The sequence below is a fragment of the Empidonax traillii genome, unplaced genomic scaffold (genome assembly GCF_003031625.1).
Source record: "Empidonax traillii isolate 1590-97213 ecotype Southwest subspecies unplaced genomic scaffold, ASM303162v1 scaffold305:size1471525, whole genome shotgun sequence".
NCBI lineage: Eukaryota > Metazoa > Chordata > Aves > Passeriformes > Tyrannidae > Empidonax > Empidonax traillii.
This window is the reverse complement of record NW_020955498.1, coordinates 885,776-908,401: the sequence shown is the minus strand read 5'-3', so window position 1 is coordinate 908,401 and position 22,626 is coordinate 885,776. Positions and strand designations below refer to the sequence as shown.

General features: G+C 39.4%; 1 protein-coding gene across 3 annotated transcripts in view; it reads left to right on the top strand.

Annotated features, from left to right (window-relative positions):
* The window catches only part of PTPRO (protein tyrosine phosphatase, receptor type O), a 156,838-nt gene that overhangs the window by 99,728 nt on the left and 34,484 nt on the right, over positions 1-22,626 (top strand). For all 3 annotated transcript variants that reach the window (XM_027890984.1, XM_027890983.1, XM_027890985.1), the window contains exons 3-11: positions 263-421; positions 2,493-2,645; positions 4,273-4,719; positions 5,696-5,857; positions 8,537-8,736; positions 11,079-11,199; positions 12,651-12,844; positions 15,187-15,298; positions 20,973-21,124. In XM_027890984.1, the coding sequence (XP_027746785.1) occupies positions 263-421; positions 2,493-2,645; positions 4,273-4,719; positions 5,696-5,857; positions 8,537-8,736; positions 11,079-11,199; positions 12,651-12,844; positions 15,187-15,298; positions 20,973-21,124 (1,700 nt within the window). The remainder of the gene's footprint in view (positions 1-262; positions 422-2,492; positions 2,646-4,272; positions 4,720-5,695; positions 5,858-8,536; positions 8,737-11,078; positions 11,200-12,650; positions 12,845-15,186; positions 15,299-20,972; positions 21,125-22,626) is intronic.

Genomic DNA, 22,626 nt, shown 5'->3' with positions numbered 1-22,626 from the left:
TGGAAATTTTTCTCTTAAAGCATAATTGTCAAGAACATAAATTATTTTGTGGGGAAGGTGGACACAGAAATACTGGCTTTGACAGTGCCCCAAGTAGCTTTGCCACAGACCTCTGTGAAGCCCTGTGGTAGATTTAAAAGGGTCTGTGCCACCTAGCAAAACCATTTATTTTATTGGTGGTGTTTGTGTATGATGAATATCAGTTTGCCTGTTAATCTGCTCCTTTCCTCCTTTCTTTTCCTTTTGTTTGTATATCCTTTAGAACCCCTTCCTGTGAGCAATGTTTCTATCTACGATTACAAACCATCTCCAGAAACAGGAGTATTGTTTGAAATTCAGTACCCAGAGAAGTACAATGTTTTTACCAGGGTAAATATAAGCTATTGGGAAGGAAAAGACTACCGAACAATGCTGTACAAAGGTAGGAGAAAACTATTCCACCAAAACTTAATGCTAACTCTGCTAAAAATATTTTAAACAGTGGTCTTGGCTGTCGTGTTTACATGTGTTGTTTATAAGGATTTATATCTCTGGTAATGTTTTATACAATAGTTTTTATATCATGAAGTAAGGAATGGGTCTTTGATTTGAGCTGGTAGTTCACTTGGGATTTTTAAACTTGCTTCTATCCTGGTTCTAGTGATGTGACCTTTCTTTTGGATTTTAGAGGAAGACTTGGTGGTCTGATTTTTTTTTAATCAGTGTGAAATCAACCTGGGGAGGCATCCCCAATTTCTAATGCTTCCAAATTAACACGCACATTAACATAAAAAAGAAAAAAAAAAAATCTCCATTATTTCATCTTCCCTGCAATTCAAAATAAAAGGAAAAATGAAAGAAACCCAAATCTCATATTTGATACGTTTTTGCTTTCTAGATATGTTCATTGAAATCCTTGGATTTCTGTGTCAGTTGAAAGCATTAAAAAAAGTTCCCAGTCTCTTCCCTCTGGCCAAGGTTTCCTGTCTGGTAAACAGCTGATAGGAAAGCTTTGGGGTGCCACAGAGCAGGGAAACCCATTCAATATGCCTGATTCTTGGCACAGGATTTAAAACTGGTAGTTCTGTATCACCATACAATGACACAGTGTTAATATGCTGTATATCACTGTAGCATTCAGTATTTGTCCCTAGAGCTAATAAACCATGCTGGATAGTATAACTTTCAATTTTCTTAAAATAATCGAATCAAAGGCAATCAATTTAACAGTCTAGACAGTCAGCCTAAACAATTTCAGCAATGAATCTAACCACCTAAATGCTTTCTTTTTCCACTTGTTTATAACTGAATTTCCTTTTGCCTGTATATCTTCTGCACAGCAGCTGTCTGAGAGATGTAACTGTGACTGTCCCATGGGAAGCACCCAAAGAGGCGAGAAAGAACCACATGCTCTGTGGGCCCTAAAACCCCAAAGGTTTAACATTGCATAGTGTCAGTAAAAGGCCTTTGAGCAATCCAGTATGTGCTGAATTGAATTTTAGACACTGAATTGAGGCTCTCAGAATAGACAACAGGTGGCTGTAAACTCTCTTTAAAGTCAGCAGAGGGAGATAGGCACCTCCAGACAAAAAATTTTGGTGTCTCTGCTTCAATTCCAATTGGGTCTAGAAGTCACATTTTCAATGCTGTGAAGTGCCAAAAGTTAGAAAGGGTAAATCTGGATCATAGCAGAAAATATAGGTGACCTCTTTCCAGAGAACAAAAGGGATACCAGAAGTAATTTTTATCTTCTACAGTTAATAGATGGTTCCAGGGGCTATAATGCTAAAACTGCTGATAAATAAAAAAGTCAGCCTAAATTAAGAGATTCACTAATCAGCTTGCACACTCCTTCCTGTCACCAAATAGCTCTAAGCGACTTTTCTTTGGGTGGCACGTGTACTGACAGTGGATGTGAGCTCTGCCCTCAGTCCTGCAGCCTGTGCTCAGTTGCATGTGGATGCTCCTTTGAACATCTACCCCGGGCGTTGTGCCTCAGTCAGCAAAAGACCAAAGAGGCTTTTGCGTGCAGCAGTTAAAGGTCTACAGGAAGTGTCAGATGCTCTTTGAGATATTCATTGTCATGTGGAACAGGTTGCCAGATTCAGTTCCCCTGCCTGTAAAAAGTAGTTCATGTTTCTTGTGCTGGGCTTTTTTTTTTATTTCTTTCTCTCTCTCTCTCTCTTTTTTTTTTTTTTTTTTTTTTTTTTTTTTTTTTTTTTTTTTTTTTTTTTTTTTTTTTTTTTTTTTTTTTTTTTTTTTTTTTTTTTTTTTTTTTTTTTTTTTTTTTTTTTTTTTTTTTTTTTTTTTTTTGGTAGCAAAGTGGCTTTGACATCCAGGAAAAGTGTTGGCAAATTAAATTGTTACAATTTCATGTCTCAGAGCAGGCTGAGCAATGTTTAAACATTTGAAACACTGCCAGATCAGCATGTGCAGTTGCATTATCAGAAAGTGAATGTTTGTTGCATTATCCTCTATTTTCTTTTCTTCTTTTGTCTTTAAACCTTCTGCAGATTTCTTTAAAGGTAAAACAGTTTTCAATCACTGGCTGCCAGGTATATGCTACAGTAACATCACATTCCAGTTGGTATCAGAAGCAACCTTCAACAAGAGCACGCTAGTGGAATACAGCGGGGTCCAGCACGAGCCCAAACAGCACAGAACAGGTGAAGAAAATTATTACATACCATTTCTTTCAACTCTGTATAGCAGCTTTTCTTCCTGTTGTGGGTAGGGGATTGACCCCACAGAGAGAGGAGGGTCTGTGTGGGAGCAGTCCTGGGAGCTGCTCCAGGCCAGGAGCCTGGGAGGAGAATGCTGTGGCTATTCCATAGGTCTGTGTGTACAAACAGTGCAAAGGGAATTTTGTGTGAGTGTTTCTGTTATAAAACTTGCTTTTTAGAAAATAAATTCTGCTTCACATGAGATATCCTAGGCCTTGTGCTAGGAATTAATTTTTAAGTCACAGGAATAGCTGCACTGAGAGTACTATTGATCTATCTCTATTGGCCTGTCTCCTTGTGCAGTGAATCATAGCTAAACTGTTAGAGAAGGCCTTCCTCATTGTGCAATTTTCGATCACAGAGAAGAATGTTATAGTTGCCCCACTTGGTGGCCAGTTTGTGCCCTGAAGCATGAACTTTTAATTTCCAAGACAACGATATGGCAAAGGCTGAAAATTGCATTTGTTCAGGGTCCAGAACTAACTTAATTTGGTCCTGGGACAGTGCCCAAAACTCTTCTGGAAATCTATTGGACCACAGACATTTTTCAGGGTCCAAAGTGAAATGAATCAGTGTTAAAATCAAAAGGCCGAATCCCCAGATGAATACACTGGTGTTGGTCCATTACCCTGAATAGAACAAAGCCAACTGATGCCAGCTGAGTTCTGTCCTGAACATCCTAAATATAGTTATCGAGATATTGGACCATAAACATGCAACCAACACGATCCCATTTTTCTTTCCTGATGCCCTCTCACCCATCATTTTTCACATAAACTGCAATGAGAATATAGGACGTGGTTTTGTATTAGTGGTTGTGGCTGGGACAGGGAAAGTGAACAAATTAGTGTGCTGTAAAGCGCCAGCATGAAAGGGGCCAGTCAAAATTATTTGCAGAGGCTACTCACGCTTATTATGTGTAAGGAGAGGCAGACAGGCCATTACAGTGAGGCAGACAAAACGCTGTGTGATCACCTCCTGGCATAAGTTGAAGTAACTTCTTTGCGTGCCAGGATCTTGTCTTCTGGAGACCCAAATCTTAAGATCAAGCTTTCACAAATATTAAAATTTAAACTGATGTTTAATGCTTGTGAAAAGGTGGCTGCTAAAAGCATATGAAAAGACCTATGGCAATGTGAAGGTCATTTTTTTTAAAATATGAGCTATGTCATATATTAGTTTTGCATGTATTTTTGAATTAATTTCTGTTGGGGTATTTTTTACCATGATCAAGACCTTCCTGGAAGACACAATGAAGTAAATTAAGGTCCACTGTTAAAATATCACACTCAGATAGCCTTGTTGCTATAATAGCACTGAAGTACGATTTACTGTGACTTCACATCTACTTTTCTTCTTGAAGAATTGTGATTCTTCAGCTTGATCCCCCTAGAATTACATCTTCTCCAAGTGTATGTATATGTAAGAGAAGGGAGAATATTAATGAAAACAAATTATTTCTAAGTATCCCTAGCTCATTGTTTTTTTGCAAATATTATTTGTCTGGGGAATTAACACATCTTCAAGGTGCATACAACACACAAAAGGCTAACCCTTGCTTTTCTTTCAGTTCCTTACCCACCTCGCAACATTTCTGTTCAGATTATACCGATCAACAGAAACAACTGGGAAGAGCACAGCGGAAATTTTGCAGAAGAGTCATTTATGGGACCACAAGAAATCATAAGGAAAGAAAAGCTTAGCCATTTTTCTGGCAAGCCACCTGAAATTCCAGCAGCAAACACATCTGCAGCCTGGTCGGACTACCGCTCTAACAGCACTGAGTACGAACTCACATCGCAGCCGTTCTGGTGGTCTAACGAAGCTGAGTCATCAGAGGGCGAAGAGGAATTTGTCAATGCAGTTTCCAGTGATTACAAGGCAAATGATACCAACAAGTCTGGAAGACCCACACCAGAGCCCCCTCCCTTCCTTCCTGTACAAATGGTGCTGACCTGGTTGCCCCCAAAGCCACCTACTGCATTTGATGGTTTCCATATTAACATTGAAAGGGAAGGTAAAGCAGAGCCTTATACCCTTCTCATACCTATTGTCTCCAATTCCATTGATGGATTGTCTCTACAAACTAGTAATTAGCTAATTATCTAGTACTGTACTTTACAGGGCTTTGTTAGATCCCTTGTATTTCTTGAGAAGTTTCTTGCATTGAATAGCATCTAGTTCTGGCTGGACATCATAAAAGTAAGGCAGGAAAAGTAAATCATAGTTTGCAGTTCTCTTTTGTTAAACAACAACATTCATGCTGTTGTACATACCATCTCACTGTTTACGCTGTGGTTTTTGTAAATTCCAAAGAAGGAGAAATGAGCTGATAGAAATTTGAGATAAGGTACATTATACCATAGACTGTCACTGAGAAAGGTTCTCAGGGGGAGCTGGATTGGAGGGGATGTGCAAAAACGGTAATCTCGATTCAGATCAGCAGTTGTCACAGATTACAGCTGCCAAACACATTCTTTAGGCCAAAGGGAGGCTGTGGTAACAAGTGGGGAGATTTTTTAAGAGATGGAGATATGAAAAAATTGCCATGTTGATTGAGGATTATCTGTTTTAAAGTATATTTTATCCAAATGAATTTTATTTTCTGGCAGTTTTCATAAGCCTTTCCATTCTGGGGGAAAATACTTTTTTTGTTTCAGAATAAGAATGTGATAGGTGGAAAATTGGAAACTCCTTTTCTCTCATGGTATGATGTTTGTCACTAGCTCAGTCATGGCAACTCTATTTTATCATGCCTTCCACAGAATGAAAATTTGGCCTGAGTTGTTACTCTACTCCTATACTGCAAAATTTGTCATTATTTACTCTTGTGCTGATGTCAAAAAATATAACTACCAATGTAAATCCAGTCCTTTTTGATACTTTTTAACCTCATGGCAGAGAAAACATTAGCATTATGTAAATAATTTTCTTAGTGTCTGGAGCCTTTCAAATTTCAATTAATCCATGCTTTTTTTGTCCTCCTGCTTTAGAGAACTCAATGGAATTTTTGACAGTAAGTGAGGACACTCATAAATTTGTTGCTGAACTGAAAGAACCAGGGAAATATAAGTTGTCTGTAACAACATTTAGCTCCTCTGGCTCTTGTGAAGTCCGTGGAAGTCAATCAGCGAAAACACTTAGCTTTTACATCAGTAAGTATCTCAACAATCCCATCTTTTTCTCCCAGAACAGCATAACTGTAATGTAGAGTTTGACCACGGTGGCACCTTTGGCATCTGCTGAAGGATCAGAAGAGTTTAGTCTTCTGGAATTCCCGGTGCCAGAGAAGGAAATATAATGCAAATATGTTATATATTATATCCTGTCTGGATGGGCCTTCTTCATGTCATCTTGGCAGACCTAAGAACTGAAAGCAGGTGATGTGATGGAGTCCATACCTGGGGTTCAGATGTTGCTCAATGAAAAAAATAGCCCTTTTGCATCTTTCAAAATGAGGATTTAATTCCAAGAAATAATTGGTGGTTATAGAGAGTCTTGGAAATATTTAACTTCCCTACTCTTGGAGCATGCTGTATGTGCTGGGTTAGGGATGATGGGCAGCTCAGGATGAGAGTGTGGGAATTGCACAATTAAACACTGAACTCTGAAATAGCATGGTCTCTGAGAGAACATGGAGAAAATTACAGTAGATGAAGTAGTTCAGCCTGCTAAATTTAAAGGGATAAAACTAATTTATTATTTCCCTGTAGAATCCCAGAGGTTCTTAACTGGTGATTTAGTAAAAGACAAAGTAATAACACACTACTGTGTAAACTAATACCATGACTGACAATTAGATCAGCAAGTGAGACAGGTGTTGGTGAATCCAGATCATTATCCTCCTAATGGCTGTGGTCACCTTTGTACCTTTTTCTACAAAAGGAAATAGATATACTCTATGGAATGCCCATGCAATGAGAAAGGGGAATACTTGCAGCACTACACAGTTTTACCTGTGGGAAGACAGTGTCTCCCCAAATCATGAATGCTGCAATAAGACACAGTAGCTAAAACTGACAGAAAAATTCATATTAAGAGGAAATACACTCAAGCACTTAATTACATTAGGAATAAAGATTGTGTCTTTGGTAGCCCATAACATTTACAAATACTAACAATTTAGACTTAAATTCATAATAATGCTTGACTGCACCAAACAATTCCACTATCACTACTATTTTTTTAACAACTTTATAGTTGAAAGAAACAGTAACTGAAAAACAGAAAAAAAGAGAAAACAGCACATGAGAGAAAGTGTCTCTGCTGTTATAATTTCACTGTTTTCTGGCTTTCTTTAGGAGTAGTTATTAGACAGCTTCCTTGTATGAAAAGTATTAAAGTATACATATATGTAGCATTGCTATTACTGTCAAACATTATTCCATTTTACAAGGTGTGACTTATTTTGGTCAAGCAATATGCATTTCAGTGTCCTCCATTAAGTGTACTCCCTGTGGACAGAGACCTGAGAGAAATGAGGATATACTAATCCAAAGTGTAGGGTGAACTTGAATCTCATTGGGTACAAGTATTAAGATGTTAAAGGAATCTAATGATATTTCAATTTTACATATAACACATGAGAACATTTGGGGTCCTGGGTTTTGTCTGTTAGTTTTGCAGGCTTTTAGAACCAGATGAGAATTCTTGACAGTTTTCATATTTATTCTGTTAAATGCAAGATCCTTAGTATTTTAGGTAGATTTTTTTTATGTATTTCTGGTAGAATGCCAAATTGGAAATGTGCAAAAGTACACTTACATTGAAATTGCTTTTCCATTCCTCTTTATAAGTATGAGAAAGTAGGCCTTTTGTGTGGGGACTACAACTCTTGGTCATGACATGTAGTATCTCTGTTCCCTTAATGCCAACGCTGAAACAGTTTCTGAGTAGTAAGAACTCCCTGTACATCCACTGGCTCCAGAGACTAATCTAATGATCAAATTCCTCTTTTTTACCTGCATGGGGGTGGGTCTGCTGCCATGAATAAATTTTGCCCACAGCTTCATTGTAGCATTCAGTCAGTGAATCATCCTTTGTATTGGCTTACACAAGGCTTTCGTTGTACCTGGATAGCAGTATGGATTGTCAAATCTTACAGGCTGATCTTACACCACATTCTTGCTCTGGCATTTGTTTTATTTTATCGATAAATGTAAATTGCCATTAGAATTGCACGGAGGAAGGAATGTCAAGGAGAGACCTGTCACAGGCATCACTTAAAAGTGACAAGAAAAACTGACTATTTTCATTAAATCTGATATTTTGACCAACTCTAGCTGAAGTTATTTTCCAAACTGTTATTTTATCTATAAAGCTGTGTTGTCTAGCGAGTGCTTCAAAAATTCTAATGGAGAATGAGATTCTTCACTGTGATGACCTCTGTGAACTTGATTTTCATGCTTCAAGGCTTAATAGTATGCTTGGAGGATATGTTAGTATATGGAAAGGCGAAACATTTTGTGTGCTTATCCTTCAATATTGGTCAATGATCCGTACATTATTGGCTATCACTGCTTTTAAACATTCCCTTGGAGCAAATCTGATATTGCTGGGTGGTTTCTGGTAAGCAATAGAGAATACTGCAATCTGAATTTCCAGACAATCACGTTTCTTTTGTCATCTGCTCTGCTACAGGTAAAATAACTCAAGCCACAGACTGTTTCCCAGGAGCTTCCATCTTGACTGCCTGAGGGCTGTGGAGATGGACAAGTGTCAGTCCAGCCTCCCTCACTAGCAATAAATAATTCCATGAAGGAAGGGTGTTTTAACATATGTGCCTCAAATGGTTAGAGTGGCTTGCTCACGTATGCTTTTGGGACATGTCCCAGGTTCCACAGGTGAATGGATAGAGGAGCTCACTGAGAAGCCCCAACATGTGACTGTGACAGTGCTAAGCTCCACCACTGCCCTGACATCCTGGACAGCATCACACGAAAGCGGTGGCAACAACACCATTGTGTCTGTGCTCTCCCTGACCTGTCAGAAGCAAAAGGAAAGTCAAAGGCTTGAGAAACACTACTGCACTGAGGTAAGGAGCAGAAGCTGAAACCTTTTCAAACCCAGGGAAAATTTTCACACAACCCTGCTGTATGGAATCATCATGCCCCAGGGCTCTGTCAGGCTCAGGGCTGAAGAGTACGGGAGAGCACAGCATTTGGGACTGGAAGTGTGCAATACACCATAGTATTGTTAAAACTGGGTTTCTGTTGTACTGACTGGGCCCAATTCTTTCTTCAAGCTTCTGAGTTATGGTGTACTCTTTGAGACATTTTTGTGGCAGTAGGCAAAATGGGGCCATACCATAATAACACTTGGGCATGTACTGTAATCCGTTTGTATTGAGTGGAGTGCTCACATGAATCACTATAATAAAATTAGCATAGATTATTTCTTAGATATCCTACATATGAATACAGAGCCTGACAGTAAACTTTCTGGAAGTTTAGAGAGAATCAGAAGTCAGCTTTTCTTTTCATCCATAGGAAAAGATGTCAGCACTGGGAAGTAAATAGCAATTCAGACCACCTGTGATTTGGATGGGCAGCAGTTCTTTGTTGCTGCTGTATGGGACAGGTTTATAATCATCAAGAATCCTGAACCCCAAAACATGCCGGTTTTCTGTTACTTGAAACCCTTAATGAGGGCAACCCCACATCAGATTCTGTGTCTATATGATGGATTGGTGGCAGGTGGCTTCAGTGAGAAAGGTTTCAGCCCAGGTCTCAGTAACCTTACCAAGACGTTGATAAGGCCATTTTCTGAGCAGTGCCATGACTTCTGTCTGGCTCCCTAAATATGTGTGATGGAGGAGTCTGCAAAGGACTGCAGTGCTACCCTGCTGCACCCTCTGCTCACCCATGACAATGGAAGGAGACCACAAGCACTGCCCATAAATCTTCATCTCCTTCAACTTTCTGGTTAGCGCTGCAAGTGAATTAATATGAGTCTGTATCCCTTAAAAATGTCTTTTAAAATTAATTTTTATCAAAAATTTTGAGTTTTGTTTCAAGAATAGCTGTGAACTTAAAGGTTGGGAAGTGTCTTTTCATGACAATTTAGGAATTGTTTTGAGCTTGTAATCTCAAGTTCTTTATTAGAAGTGTAGTCATTAGTCATTTAAATGGGAAGCAAAACAATATGGTAGGTGATTATAAACCACAGGTCACAAGTATATACATTCATGATTTAACTAATTACTACAGGATTCATCTACAAACTGAAAAACAAGTACCTAAACCTAATCTATGAATAAACAAGATATCTTTAAAATTAAATATGTGTTTATTGCCAGTAAGTAGAAAGGTCTAAATACAGTTACTGTTTTCTTTCTGCCACTACAAATTTTTTTTTATCAAATTCTACCTTTTTTTATATATATATATATACCTTATTGTAGCTGCTGGTTGGAATTCTTGATGAGCTGAAAAGGGCAAAATTTAGTGCAAAGTTCTCTCCATTCTGGTGCATGATTTAAAAGTGATTTAGCTTTCCAAAGCAGCTGGTGAAGACAAATTCTGTTCCTCACTAAATCTGTGCTGGCACTGATACATCCATGTGCTTTGCAGTAAACCACCAGTGCAGAGGTGGCTGTGATACAGACTTTGGAAAGGTTGTGAAGAAAATATTGGTAGGAAATACCAGCCTGCAGCTCAAGAAGGGATGTGTGAAGGCTTTTCCTCAAAGCTGTTCTGTGCATTTGCTGTTAGTGGAGCCTTCAGGAGATAAGATTTTTCGTATTTTATCAAACCAGGAGTTACTTGGTCAGGCATTCTGCCTCCAGCTCTGACTGAAACCTGGTGTGGCACAGCAGAAATTTTAATGGTGATGTTAAAACTGTAAACAAAAACACAATGCCCCTTAGTCTCATTTTTTAATGCTGTGGAGGGGAGAATGACAGAGAATAATTCCTCTCTGATTTCACTGTGGAGTCACTTACTACATGCATTCAGAAGACAGCTATCCAATAATGCTGCCTTCAGCTCACCTTGCTGCATCTGATGACGGATGAAAAGCCTCAGGCTTTAATTGAAAACACATGGTCTAAATTCTCCAGCTTGAATAATATCACCTGAAAATTAACAATGTAGCCTGAATATTTTAATAAACTTTGGCAGCAGGAGAGAGTGAGTCTACGGTGCGATAGCTGACCTTACGCAGCCAGGCAAGTGCGATTCTCTGAGTCAGATTACTTGTTGAGTCAGTCCTGACCACTTTCACGGTTTTGCCATTTTTGACTTAATGAACAGATTTTTTGCTGTTGATGCCAGCGTGTTTGGCTTCATGCCTTTCAAGTACGGTCTCAATATTCATCAATATTCTTCTGATTAACCAAGTAAATACTTCATATCTGATATGTTCCCCTCCTATTAGGTGAATTCAAGCAGCAGCCTCATTGAAAATCTTGTTCCTGGTGCCCAGTACCAAGTTGTGGTCTACTTACGGAAAGGACCATTGGTTGGACCACCTTCTGACCCCGTTACATTTTCCATTGGTAATCCCTGTACCTACTGTTTGAAAAGTGTTTGTTTGAGTTTGTTTTTAAATATGTATAATACATTCATAAAGTCCTAGATCCCATGAGGGAGTAAAAAATTGTCATGTTGGTTATTTCAAGTGTAATGAACACTTACTGAGAATATTTTCCTTGTGTTGCCCAGTCCATTACTGAGGTGGTGAAAATACTCCTTCAGTGGAGGGAAGATATTTCTCATTTAAATGTTATTACCAAGGTTAAATAGAGAGAACTTATGGCCAGGAATCATACAGAGGGTGCCCTCTGGAAAGAACTGTCTTCACCCTTGGAAACCAAAGTTTCTGTCTTTGGACAATTTTTATAAATGCTTTTGATTTTCTTTCTCACTGTAGTTAAAAAATTCTATTTTTATTTGAGAAAGTAAAATCCTGTATTCCCAAAGTAAATTCCTTCATTTTCTCTCCTTTTGTATGGACTCACTTCCATAAAAGTTTCTTACTAAACTCAAAAAGGCAATCAGTTTCTAAACATATAAAGGGATGTTTTTATGCACTAACACGAGTTGTATGAGTTTTCATTTCATAAAAGGATATTGAATTTGATATTAAAATAATAGAACTGCAAAAAAATTGTTCTGGGATATTATCAGTGGTGGTTAATGATGAATGAAAGGCAAATAAAATAAAGTCTACTTTAAAAATTGCTCAATTCTCCCCATGTTTAGCCTAAGGCTCACTTCCACTGTGTGAGTATTAGCACTTTAGAGAAAGCAAAGAAAAGGCATAGTAAATGATTTATAAAGGTAGAGGGAATCATGTTAGCATGGGTTGAAGCAATTCGGGTGCTTGTCTTGGTTCTGACCCAGTGTGCAATAGCTGGGGCTCTGCAACCCTTGCAAATTATAGCAAAGTACTTTTTTAAGTAGCCTTGGTTAAGTCGTAAAGAATAATTGCTTTCCAGACCAGTTTAGGTTGCAGAAGTTGACCCTTAAGACATTTTTCAAATCACTTGACTCCTCTTTCTCAGTGTCAACGTCTGTGAAGCAAGAATAGCAGTACATGACAGAACCTTTAGGTTCCCCAGGGAAGGAGGGCTAGAGATAAAAAATATTCTTTCTTATGGTGTTATGGCTTTTGATGCTTTTGTTTTTGAGCATCTTGAAATATCTCCTAAGCATCCTGATTTTCAAAGTGGAATGAAACTCTCATTTATGAAAATGCAAGCCCTGTGCTTTATCTCAAGCTAGGCACCCACCGTCAAGTGGTCTGTAGTAATTTCTGAAAAAGTAGTCTTAAACTGGAGAACAAATGCTTAAAAAATGATACTCAACTGTGACAAGGAAGCTCTAGGGAATTAAAGTAAGGAGCAAACCAGAAATAGGTAGAACTTGATTAAGAAAAGGTATTGCTTTGTAATAAAGTGCAACTTATAACACATACACATTACTAATGATAATTTCTGGTTTATAGTACCCACTGGAATAAAGGATCTGACACTTTACCCTTTGGGACCTACTGCTGTGGTTTTGAGCTGGAACAGACCTTACCTTGGGGTGTTCAGGAAATACGTTGTAGAAATGTTTTACTTCAACCCATCAACAATGACCTCTGAGTGGACAACCTACTATGAAATAGCAGCAACCATCTCCTTAACTGCCTCTGTGGTAAAGTGACCATTACTGACTATTGCTTTTCCATCCTTGTGTGGTCCTGGCACCTTGTGACACTTCTTTGCCCAGCCTTTTTTTATGAATATGTATATATGCCTTTAAGCTTGGCACAGTTTTTCCAAGCAAAGCAGAGAAAATGGCCCGTATGATAGAGGCATATTCTGTCCTGAAGTAAGGGAATTCCAGCTGAACCATGCTAAATTTCAAGCAGAGTGACGAGGTGGGAGATAAGCCTCTTTTTTTATTGTTCAGCAAGTCCAGAAGCAGGTTCAGTTTGTGGGTCAGTTTGTCAGTCAAGGCTTTAAAAGTTCCATTATCTCCTTGGGGAGTGTTGTCCAAAGCCTTATCTACATAATAAATATTAATAATGTGGATTTGGGGTTTGTAGGCTAGTCTTGCAGTGTGCCACCTGGAAGGCTTAGATGTAGAGATGTTTTTGTGAAAATAGCCTTCATGTTTCTGGAGCTAAAAAGATTTATGCCAGGGTTTTAACCAGTTGTACACTGGTCTCTCTAAGAACACCCATACATATATATTCACAGGCATGTTTGCAGATATAAAGTGAAATTTTCTTCCTCTTTTCCATTATTTCCTAGAGAAGGTGAACAGATTTTATTCAGACTTTGCTGTAGTGCAAGACATAAAGGAATTTTAGCTGAAATTAGTTGTTCAGAAAGTTATGAGTATGCAAAAAGGACAGCAATAACTTTTGCTGCTGGTGAGAGCCACAGTGATTTACTGTAATTGATTTGCATAATACTATTTGTGGAGTCATTTTGGCTATAGCGCCTTAGCTGTAATTGGGTATGTGACAATAAATCTCCAGGGAAATTAAAAACAAAAATAACTTGCCAAATGGGTAATTAATATCTTGTAATCATGACTCAGCACAAATAGATTAATAACTGAGTGATCTGGGTCATCTGAGAAGTAAAGCTATCATCCAGAGTTAATGTGGTTCATTAGAAAAAGAGATGATGTTGCCCCTTACTGTTGCAAATCCTGCTTAAGGAAGCCTTTGTCTGGATTTCAGTCTGAAATTTGACAGTGCATTACCATAGCTAAAGTGAGCATTTTTTAAAGAATAATTTTAGAGAGTAAGCCTGAATTAGGAAAAGAACGTCTCCCTGTTCCTCTGTTATGGTATTTAACATACAGGTAGATACTGGTGAATTTTTTGGGGGGTTATCTAGTGGTGCTCCAGAATCCCACTATGTCCCAAAATTTTCCCAATGATATACTGATATCTGTGAGTGGTGTATTCTGGAACAGTCAGAAGGCAGGGGAATCAAAATCCAACAGCTGGAATCATCAGATATTATTTCCTGAAGTCCTAAAAGTTGGTGAAAACCTTCAGAACTGAATTTATCTTTTCAGTCTGTTTAGTTGCTTCATTAATTTTGTGCTCTGCAACTTACTTTAAAGTTGTCAAAGTGATGTTAGTATTTTAAATATTACATCAGGGGCATGTCAGAAGAAGTCCAAGCATCTTCAAGATTTCGGTGCCAATTTGGATACAACCTTTCCCCAAAATCGTAAAGACAGATCACAAACTCTGTATTTGCACTGTCTTGTAGTAACTGGAAAAAAAAAAAAAAAGGCCACTGCAAACAACAGATCTGTAAAAATAGCAATTATTTTTACTTTGTTGAAAATTTTCATTATTTCCAATTTGCTTCTGTTTTGAATTTTAAGAATATCACAAGGCTTTTCATTTAAACATAAAAATTAAATATTTTAAGTGTTTTGTAATGTAAATGGAAGTGTTTGAAAATAACCTAAATATTGCATGTGATATTATAACATATATTGCATTTTATACTTCATTTATATCTCATTTATTTTTGCATATCTAATTCATGTCTCATAAGTAATTTATGTTTCATTCATATTTCATTTGTAATAAATGATAATGGAAAGCGAAACACACTTTGAAAATTGGAAAAAAGACATCTTTTAAAATGACAATATTTGAGTCAAAAACATGGCTTCCAATTATTCTCAAAATCTGTTTAATCAAAATAGAAAAACCTGCATATTCCAGTTAAATAATTTGCCTTCTGCCCTGGAAATCAGTGAGAGGTTCCCATGGCAGGTAGGACCTGGCACCAGGTGTGTGAGGTGGATGAGCAGCAGAGCCATCAAAACTGTGTCTGCTCTCCCTGCAGAGGTTTTTTAATAGGCCAAATTTCAAAGATTTTGACTGAAGTAAGAAATGGGAGCTCAGTAAAATGAGTGTAGGCACTAGATTTATAAATATCATTGTATTTCAAAAGTCATATCTCATGCTGGTGAATTTTCTCCTCAGCTGCTCTTTATCTTTTGTCTCTTTACAGAGAATAGCCAACCTGCTGCCTGCATGGTATTACAATTTCCGGGTCACCATGGTGACCTGGGGGGACCCAGAGCTGAGCTGCTGTGACAGTTCCACCATCAGCTTCATAACAGGTAAGCAGCCAGCTGAAAAAAACTGTGGGAGTGCTCCTGGGAACAGAAGCACAGAGAGAGTCTGACTTAGGTGTTGTGCTTCACCAACAGACAGTTGCAAGTTGGGATATTTATCGACTAAATGGTTTTTGTTTGGGTTTGGGTATTTTTGTTTTATTGTTTTATTTTTAAGGAAGGCTCTGAGGGCTGCTTTGAATGAATATATATATAAAATTTTCCTGTGCCAAGCACAGTGCTTGGTTACTCTGTTCCAGTCCTCCAATCAGCTGAATGCACATGGCTCCGGTGAGGGCCGGTGGTTCTGCTCATCTTTTACCACACTATATGCTTAACACATGGAGAAGTTAATAGGTAAATAAGTAAACCTGAATTCTTGGGTTTATAATATTATGAAACACTTTTCCGTATATTTGCTGGCAAGTCCTTCGTAATCTGGATTCTCAGCTGCAGTGAATTGATATAACCACATGGATTGCCCTCTTCCAGTTGGCAATCTTCCACTCTGGCATCTCTTGTTAGATTCTTTGGGTTTGAATCTTCAGTATGTCCTACAGATCAGCCATTGAGGGACTGGCATAAAACAGGTCCTGTTAGCACCTTGCCACATGTTCCTAGCACCCAGGCTGGTTAGGTCCAAGCCAGAGTTTCCCACTGAATCATTTTGCTTTTATGTGCTGCTGTTTAGTTCAGTTCGCAGAAGTATAGGTGAGAAAAATCAGGCTATGATGTCCCAAACCACTCACTCCAAAGCAGATACCAGCCTAGTCCCAGATTTTCTGTTTGTGAGAGGCTAAAAGAATGTACCTGAGGCAGTAACTGAATAAGAGCCATTTGCAGTTATATTTAATACAGTGCCTGTGCCTGACAGACCCACAACAGAGAAGTTATCAGTGAGTTAAGTCGTAGCTCCACTGAAGCCAACAGAAACCTTCCCATGCTGAGATGTCTGATCCTAAGCTACACTGCAGACAAATTCTGGCACTTTTCCAGTGTATCAGAAACTCATGACACCCACCATAGCCTCGTAAAGGGTCTCCAGGGATATTCATTGTCCTTTGGCATCAATCAACTTTTCTGTAGCACTGTAAAGAAGCAATTTTCCAGCTGGTTGGTTGCTGTATGAGGGAAGAAATGTCTTTTCCAACTGATTTGGGTACCAGGCTCAGCATTTTAGAGTAGAAATATTCCAGTGAGACAACTCACTTCAGTATTGTGTCTCTGGAAACCTGCAGCAGAAATGAGGGAGATTAAGGTTCTTCTAAAATATAAGCTGTCATCAGTATCAGTCTGAATCTCTGTATGATGACAGTAAGGACTGCTACTGCTGTTAAATGAAAAATGGATCAACTTTTTAGCTAGCAGATGTAGAGAAAGCCAGAAATGGATGAATCTCTTAATGTCATACATTTATGATTGACAAAACCTCTCTTAAAAAAGGTCACCTGGTCCTTAGTGAAAATGTCCAACTAGAAAGTTGTATTGATAGTTAATTTCTCTCATTATCAAAGGTTTACATCCTGTGTTTCTGATCTGAATTGTTCTAATTTTAATATACAGTTCAAAATTCTTGTTGCGCTTTTATCTTATTGATTGAAGAGACACAAAGCTTTTCTTTCTGCTCTCTATACATAATTTAGCTTCACTTTTTTTTCTGTTAATAAATTGCTTTCATTGAACTCTTCAGGTGCTTTCACTGTAAGGTGTTTTCTCATGTTACTTTTTTTCCCTGCTCTGCCTTTCTAATTTTTACTGTCTTTAGGAAAGTACATAAAAACTGGAAGTATAATCCCAGCCTGCTGAATACTCCCTGAGAGGCAAAATCAGCTCCCTATTCAAAGCTCTCCCATTTGTGTATTTAGATGACTGCATTTGCTGTAGCATAACACTGAAAATCTGTGTTGATTTACTTCTACTATGTGTCTTCTAACAGAATTTATCGTTTGGGAAATGTTGTCTGCATGCCATTTTCCAAAAAACCTCAACTTTGCACCTGACACTTTGAAGTAAATTTTGTCTGAGCAGGCCCAGCTTAGGGGGCAAGAATTTGAAGGACAGCACTGTCCAAATCCTCTACTTGCCACGTTACTTGCATGGTTGATCAACACTGCTTTTCCAGAGTATTGATGGAAATGTTGAATAGCAGCAACTAAGCTGATTTAGTTAAATTACAAGCTCTTATCAATAGATGGTCACCACACTCGTATCTTCTGATTGCCCTATTATTTACAATCTCTTCAACTTTGTCCAGGGTCTGCTGTCGGGCTAACTTTTGAGAACCTGGCATGCCAGTTTGTCATGTCTGCAGGTTTGGAATGTTTTTTCCCAGTAGGTGCTGCCTTTTCACTCCTTCAAGTTTTCAAGAGACTGCAGAGTTCTTTATCACCCTCAGCTTCTTTCTTTTCAGAGATGGAACAGATGGTTTTATGGAGTACTTGGTCTCTTCCTGCATCATTCCGAAAGTGCTACCTCCCCTGCACAGGTTGCCAGGAATTAAAAAAAATAACAAACCACACCAAAAAGCCCTCAGTTTTGAAATACTGGAGTGGAGTTTTCACAGAGTCTTGACAGTACACCATCTGTCAGTTCTTCTCTGTATAACTGGAGAGCTAACCTCTGCACCTGGAACATAAGCTTGAGTTTTAAAAACAAAGTGGAAGGATCATCTGGGAGTTTGGGAACGCACCTTGTAGAAAGCTCAGAGCAAACCATTTCTCTAAAGCAGGATCCCACTGCTTGCATGGAGTCTATAGTGAGGCTGGGGCTTTACTGAACTGCAGTACTTGAATGAAAAGGGTATTACAAGACACCAGATGATATATAGCTCTCTCCCACAATAACTGCTCAGATATCCACAGGAGCATAGGGGAGATTTGGGGGATCCAAGAGACTTGTCAGAAGCAGCATTTGTTTTCTCAGGCTCCTGCAGCAGCAGTTGAACACTGTTATTTTAATTCAGGGAGAGATTGTGTTGCTGCCAGTGTTGCTGTGGTGACTAATGAGTTTAATGCCACCTGCTGTAAACAGCTGGATTTAAAGCAATCATAAGTAAGGGCTCTTTAGACCACCAGCATTTTCTTTTTACAGTGAGAAAGCTTTTATCTTTGGAGAAACAAAAGGAGAGAGAAAGACAGGCTCTCGATGTTGGTGACTGTCACCCCATCTGCTGCCTGTGGATGCTTTTAGCTGTCACTTTGGACCAGGTCAGCAGTGGGATGTAATTTCCTACAGCCTCTCTGTGCCACTCAGCTCCCAGTAGCCCATGGAGCTAGAGCAGTGGGTCAAACAAGCCCTGGCCCTTGGTCTCATTTTTCACGTGCTGGACATTCGTTGTAAGACACCAAAAACAACCATTTGTGTGAATGTTAAGAGGGAAAGCATGTCATCAGTAATAAGGTACAGGGGGAAATTACTATTAGTGTGTAATATTCATGCCAGTTGTTACCTTAAATTGTAAGGAATGCAGAATCTGTGTGAAGGGATGGACTGGGAACTCTAAAAGTTAAAAGAAACATTGCTTTAAATAAATTAGGCTTTTTCCTCTCAACAGCATAAAAGAGCATCTTCATGATGAATTTGGGAGAATAATCCTACTAAACGTTTCTAAATGGCTCTAAATTGCCCGTGCATTGTATTTGCTGCCTTCCTCAGCAAGTACTTGAGTAAATCTGTTTGCCGACGAATATCTCAATGCCAAAGTCGTCGGAGCCTTCGTGCAAGCAGCAGTGACATCTTGTGGCCCCTTCAGACAGACCCGAGCTCCGAGGCTGTCCTGCGTCTCTCGGCTGCTGGTACCCGCGGCTGTGCTGGCTTCCAGGACTCTAGTGGTGGGGAGGCAGCTGCATCTGACCTGCCTTTGCAGAAACACACTGGACTCCATGGGCCATGTGCAGAGGAAGACCAATCAGTTCATACCCTTTTCCTTATGTTGCTGCCTAAGAATCTGCCAAGCATAGAGATTCATATATTTCTCTGTTTTATCCAGGTTGTCCCACTGCTATCACTTTGAGAGGGGGTTGAGATCTTTACTCATCACTGACTTTCACTTTTGGGTTTCCTTTCAGTATTAACTCCTCACTAGGGGCCTGCAGCTTCTAATTAGGCAAACAAGGTGTGCTGACCAACTATGCTCCCTCTGCCGTTAGTGGGGACACACCTCCAGGAGGTAACTCTCATCTTAAATACCTATTTTAGGAGGAGATGAGTTGTTCTGGAGCTTGCTCTCTTTCTTCTGCCATCCCATACATACGGGTAGCATCAGTGACCAGGAGTGCCACAAACAGGGCAGGCAAAACAGGACATGGCACAGCAGTTGGTGTGGCAGCTTGTGCAGAAGGGCATGCAGGGAGAGTGCTGAAGCCGTGCCAAATTCAACCAGGGAGTAATGGTGTCCACCTGCCAGAAAGCCACAGACTCCCTAAGGTCTGCACCCACCACAGCAGGTGCAGCTGCCCAGGCAGAGCTCCAGTGGGAACACGCAGTGCCCCAGGGACCCAGCTGCAGGGACTGCCCTGCTTTTAGGCCAGCACCAGCAGCAGAAGTGAGCAACCCCATGGGAGGTGTGCCCAAGTAGGGAACTCCTCTGCTCAGTGACAGAGCTCCGTGACAAGGATTCTATAGGCTGCTGGGAGAAGTCTCTTAGTTGCCAACCCTTATTCTTTAGAGGGACTTCAACTTCCCAAATGTCTGCTGGAAATAAAGCAAAGCAAAGTATGTGGAGTGTATCCTGACACAGATGGTGAGAGACCCAACTAGGGGAAGTGGTCGAGTCACAATCCCTGTAGGTATTTGAAAGACATGTGGGTGTGTTGCTTAGGGACACGGTTTAGGGATGGACATTGCACTGCTGGGTAATGACTGGACTCAATCTTAAAGGTCTTTTCCACCCTAAATGATTCTATGGCTCTTGGGCTATACAGGGAGCCAAGGACAAGCACAAAACAAGCCATCAAACAGCCTGTAGTGGGGCAGTCTGTGCTGCACAGCATAGAGGACAGTACTGGGCAGGAGCTGGGAGTGGGGAGGAAGAGGGTGGACAAGAACTGTTTCACCTTATACCTAATAATGTAGCCACCACGTGCCTGTAGGTTGGACACTTGGTGCTTAGATGGCAGCCAGCTGTGGCTGCTCTCTGTGGTGGTGGGACTTTCACCCTGGGAACAAAGGTGGTCCATACCTTTCATGCAAAAAGTTGTTCTTTGTAAAACTGCAGGTTTTGGGCTTTTCCTTCTAGAAAGATGTGAGCTCAGTGAAAAGATGGTATTTTTTCCTGTGGAAAAGCTATCACAATTACTCAATGTACCAATTCATTGTTTCTTTTCAGTACAATAACACAATGTAAGGCTTTTAGCTTGATTTTGAATTCCAGTTATAAATGTTGACTCAAAAAATCATTTGTATCAGCCAGTAGCTTTGTGATTTTTTTTTAACTGAAAGATTGCAAAAAGAAGTGTATTTTTGTTCTGATTATCTCCCAGGTTCACTGACAGCTTTCGTATCTTTCAGCTAAAGCTCAGATGCAGTAGCTTTTACTAATACTTTTCTGCTAACTTTGTGATATTCTCTTCACAACAGTATCCTTTGAAGAAGGATCCAGAGTTTATTACTAGATTTGGTAATCAACTGGAGCTTGACTGTGTTAGACCCTGTCTATAACACACGTGCCTTCTTCCTTCAGCACCAGTGGCACCGGAAATTACCTCCACAGAATATTACAACCACCTTTTGTATGTCACCTGGACCTATGGAGGAGATGGTACTGACCTTTCTCATTCCAGGATGCTGCATTGGATGGTCATTGCAGAAGGAAAGAAAAAAATCAAGAAGAGTGTAAGTATGAGTGGGGACCGTGTTGCTCATTTCTCTGGGCTTTTTTATTCTTTTTCTGGGGAGGGAGGAAGGTGGTGTTGCTTGCTTGGTTTGGTTTGGTTTGGCTTGCTTTCCTGAGTTGATAACTTTGTATGACAAAGTTGCAGCAAGTTTAAAGTTTCACAGTATTAGCATGCACTTCCGAAGACTCGAGATCTCAAAATAGCCAGTGAACAAAATGTTTCTATGGTGATCCAGTAACTTTGGTAATTTTAAAATAGCTTGTAAACTTCTGAGCTGCAGACAGTAAAACAGTATTTTATTTTTTTTTATTGAACAGAGATATGGGGTTTTCAATTTTTAGGTATTAATAACCAGAGTACATTACTGGCTGCGTTTTTTTTAGTTCATTCAAGCCAGGTGCTATCACTTTCCATTTCCTGACTTTATTTAGGAAATCCTTATAAATTATGTGGGTTTCATTTTATGTTTGAATACAAGTTTCACTAACTAATGGGATGAGGATTTCACACAGAATGTGTGCACTTCTTAGAAAACTTTGATAGATGCTTAGATGTCTTCTTGGTACATTCTCTTGAACATTTTGAAAATTCACTTGGAAAAAGAAATCTGGCGGCACCAATTATGGATTAAAGCCATGGTGCTGAAAAGTAGTGAGATGAAGGTTTAAGCTAAAGTAAAAGAGCAGCCCCTGGACATACAGTGAGAAGCATTTGCAATAGTGGAGGAGCACTGCAGAGCAGGAATGTGTACAACCAGCAGTGGAGCTTCAGACAGCCTGTGGCCTGTGACTGTCCAGTATTGGCCTTTCAGTTGTTGGCAGGAAGAAAGTGTTCAGTCTTTTTCAAGAGAAAGGTGTCTGGCCTTTTTCAAGGGAAAGTTTTCCCTTCTACTGAAGACTTAGCAGATGCTGAATTGCAAGTGTATTTTCAGCAGAAGTGTAAATTCTTCAACAATTTTTGTTTGGATTTATATGCAGTAACGTAGCTTTCACTGGATTCCTTATGGCTGCAAGAGTGCATCCATCTGGAGCTTGTTCCATCATGAATCTAATTATGTGATTAGTAGAACTGATGACGTTTCTGAAGAGCAGGATCTTTCACTATTTGGATCTTTGTTTCAAATAAGGAAAAAAACTCCATATTTTATTTTTCTTCCTATATATAACGTATTTTAATAACTGAATTCTAAAAAATTTTTGCAATGATATCCCTCTCTGCTCTTCCTTCTAAAACTCATGATCTCAGTAAGGTTATTATTCTTCTAGTAAAAATCTAATTTCTCTGCCATTCATAGAATCATAGAATCAGCAGGGTTGGAAAAGACCTCTGAGATCATCAAGTCCAGCACTTGATCCACTACCACCATGGTTACTAGACCATGGCACTGAGTGCCACATCCAGTCTTAAAAACCTCCAGGGACGGAGAATCCACCACTTCCCTGAGCAGCCCATTCCAATGTCTGATTACCCTCTTGTAAAGAATTTCCTCCTAATATCCAA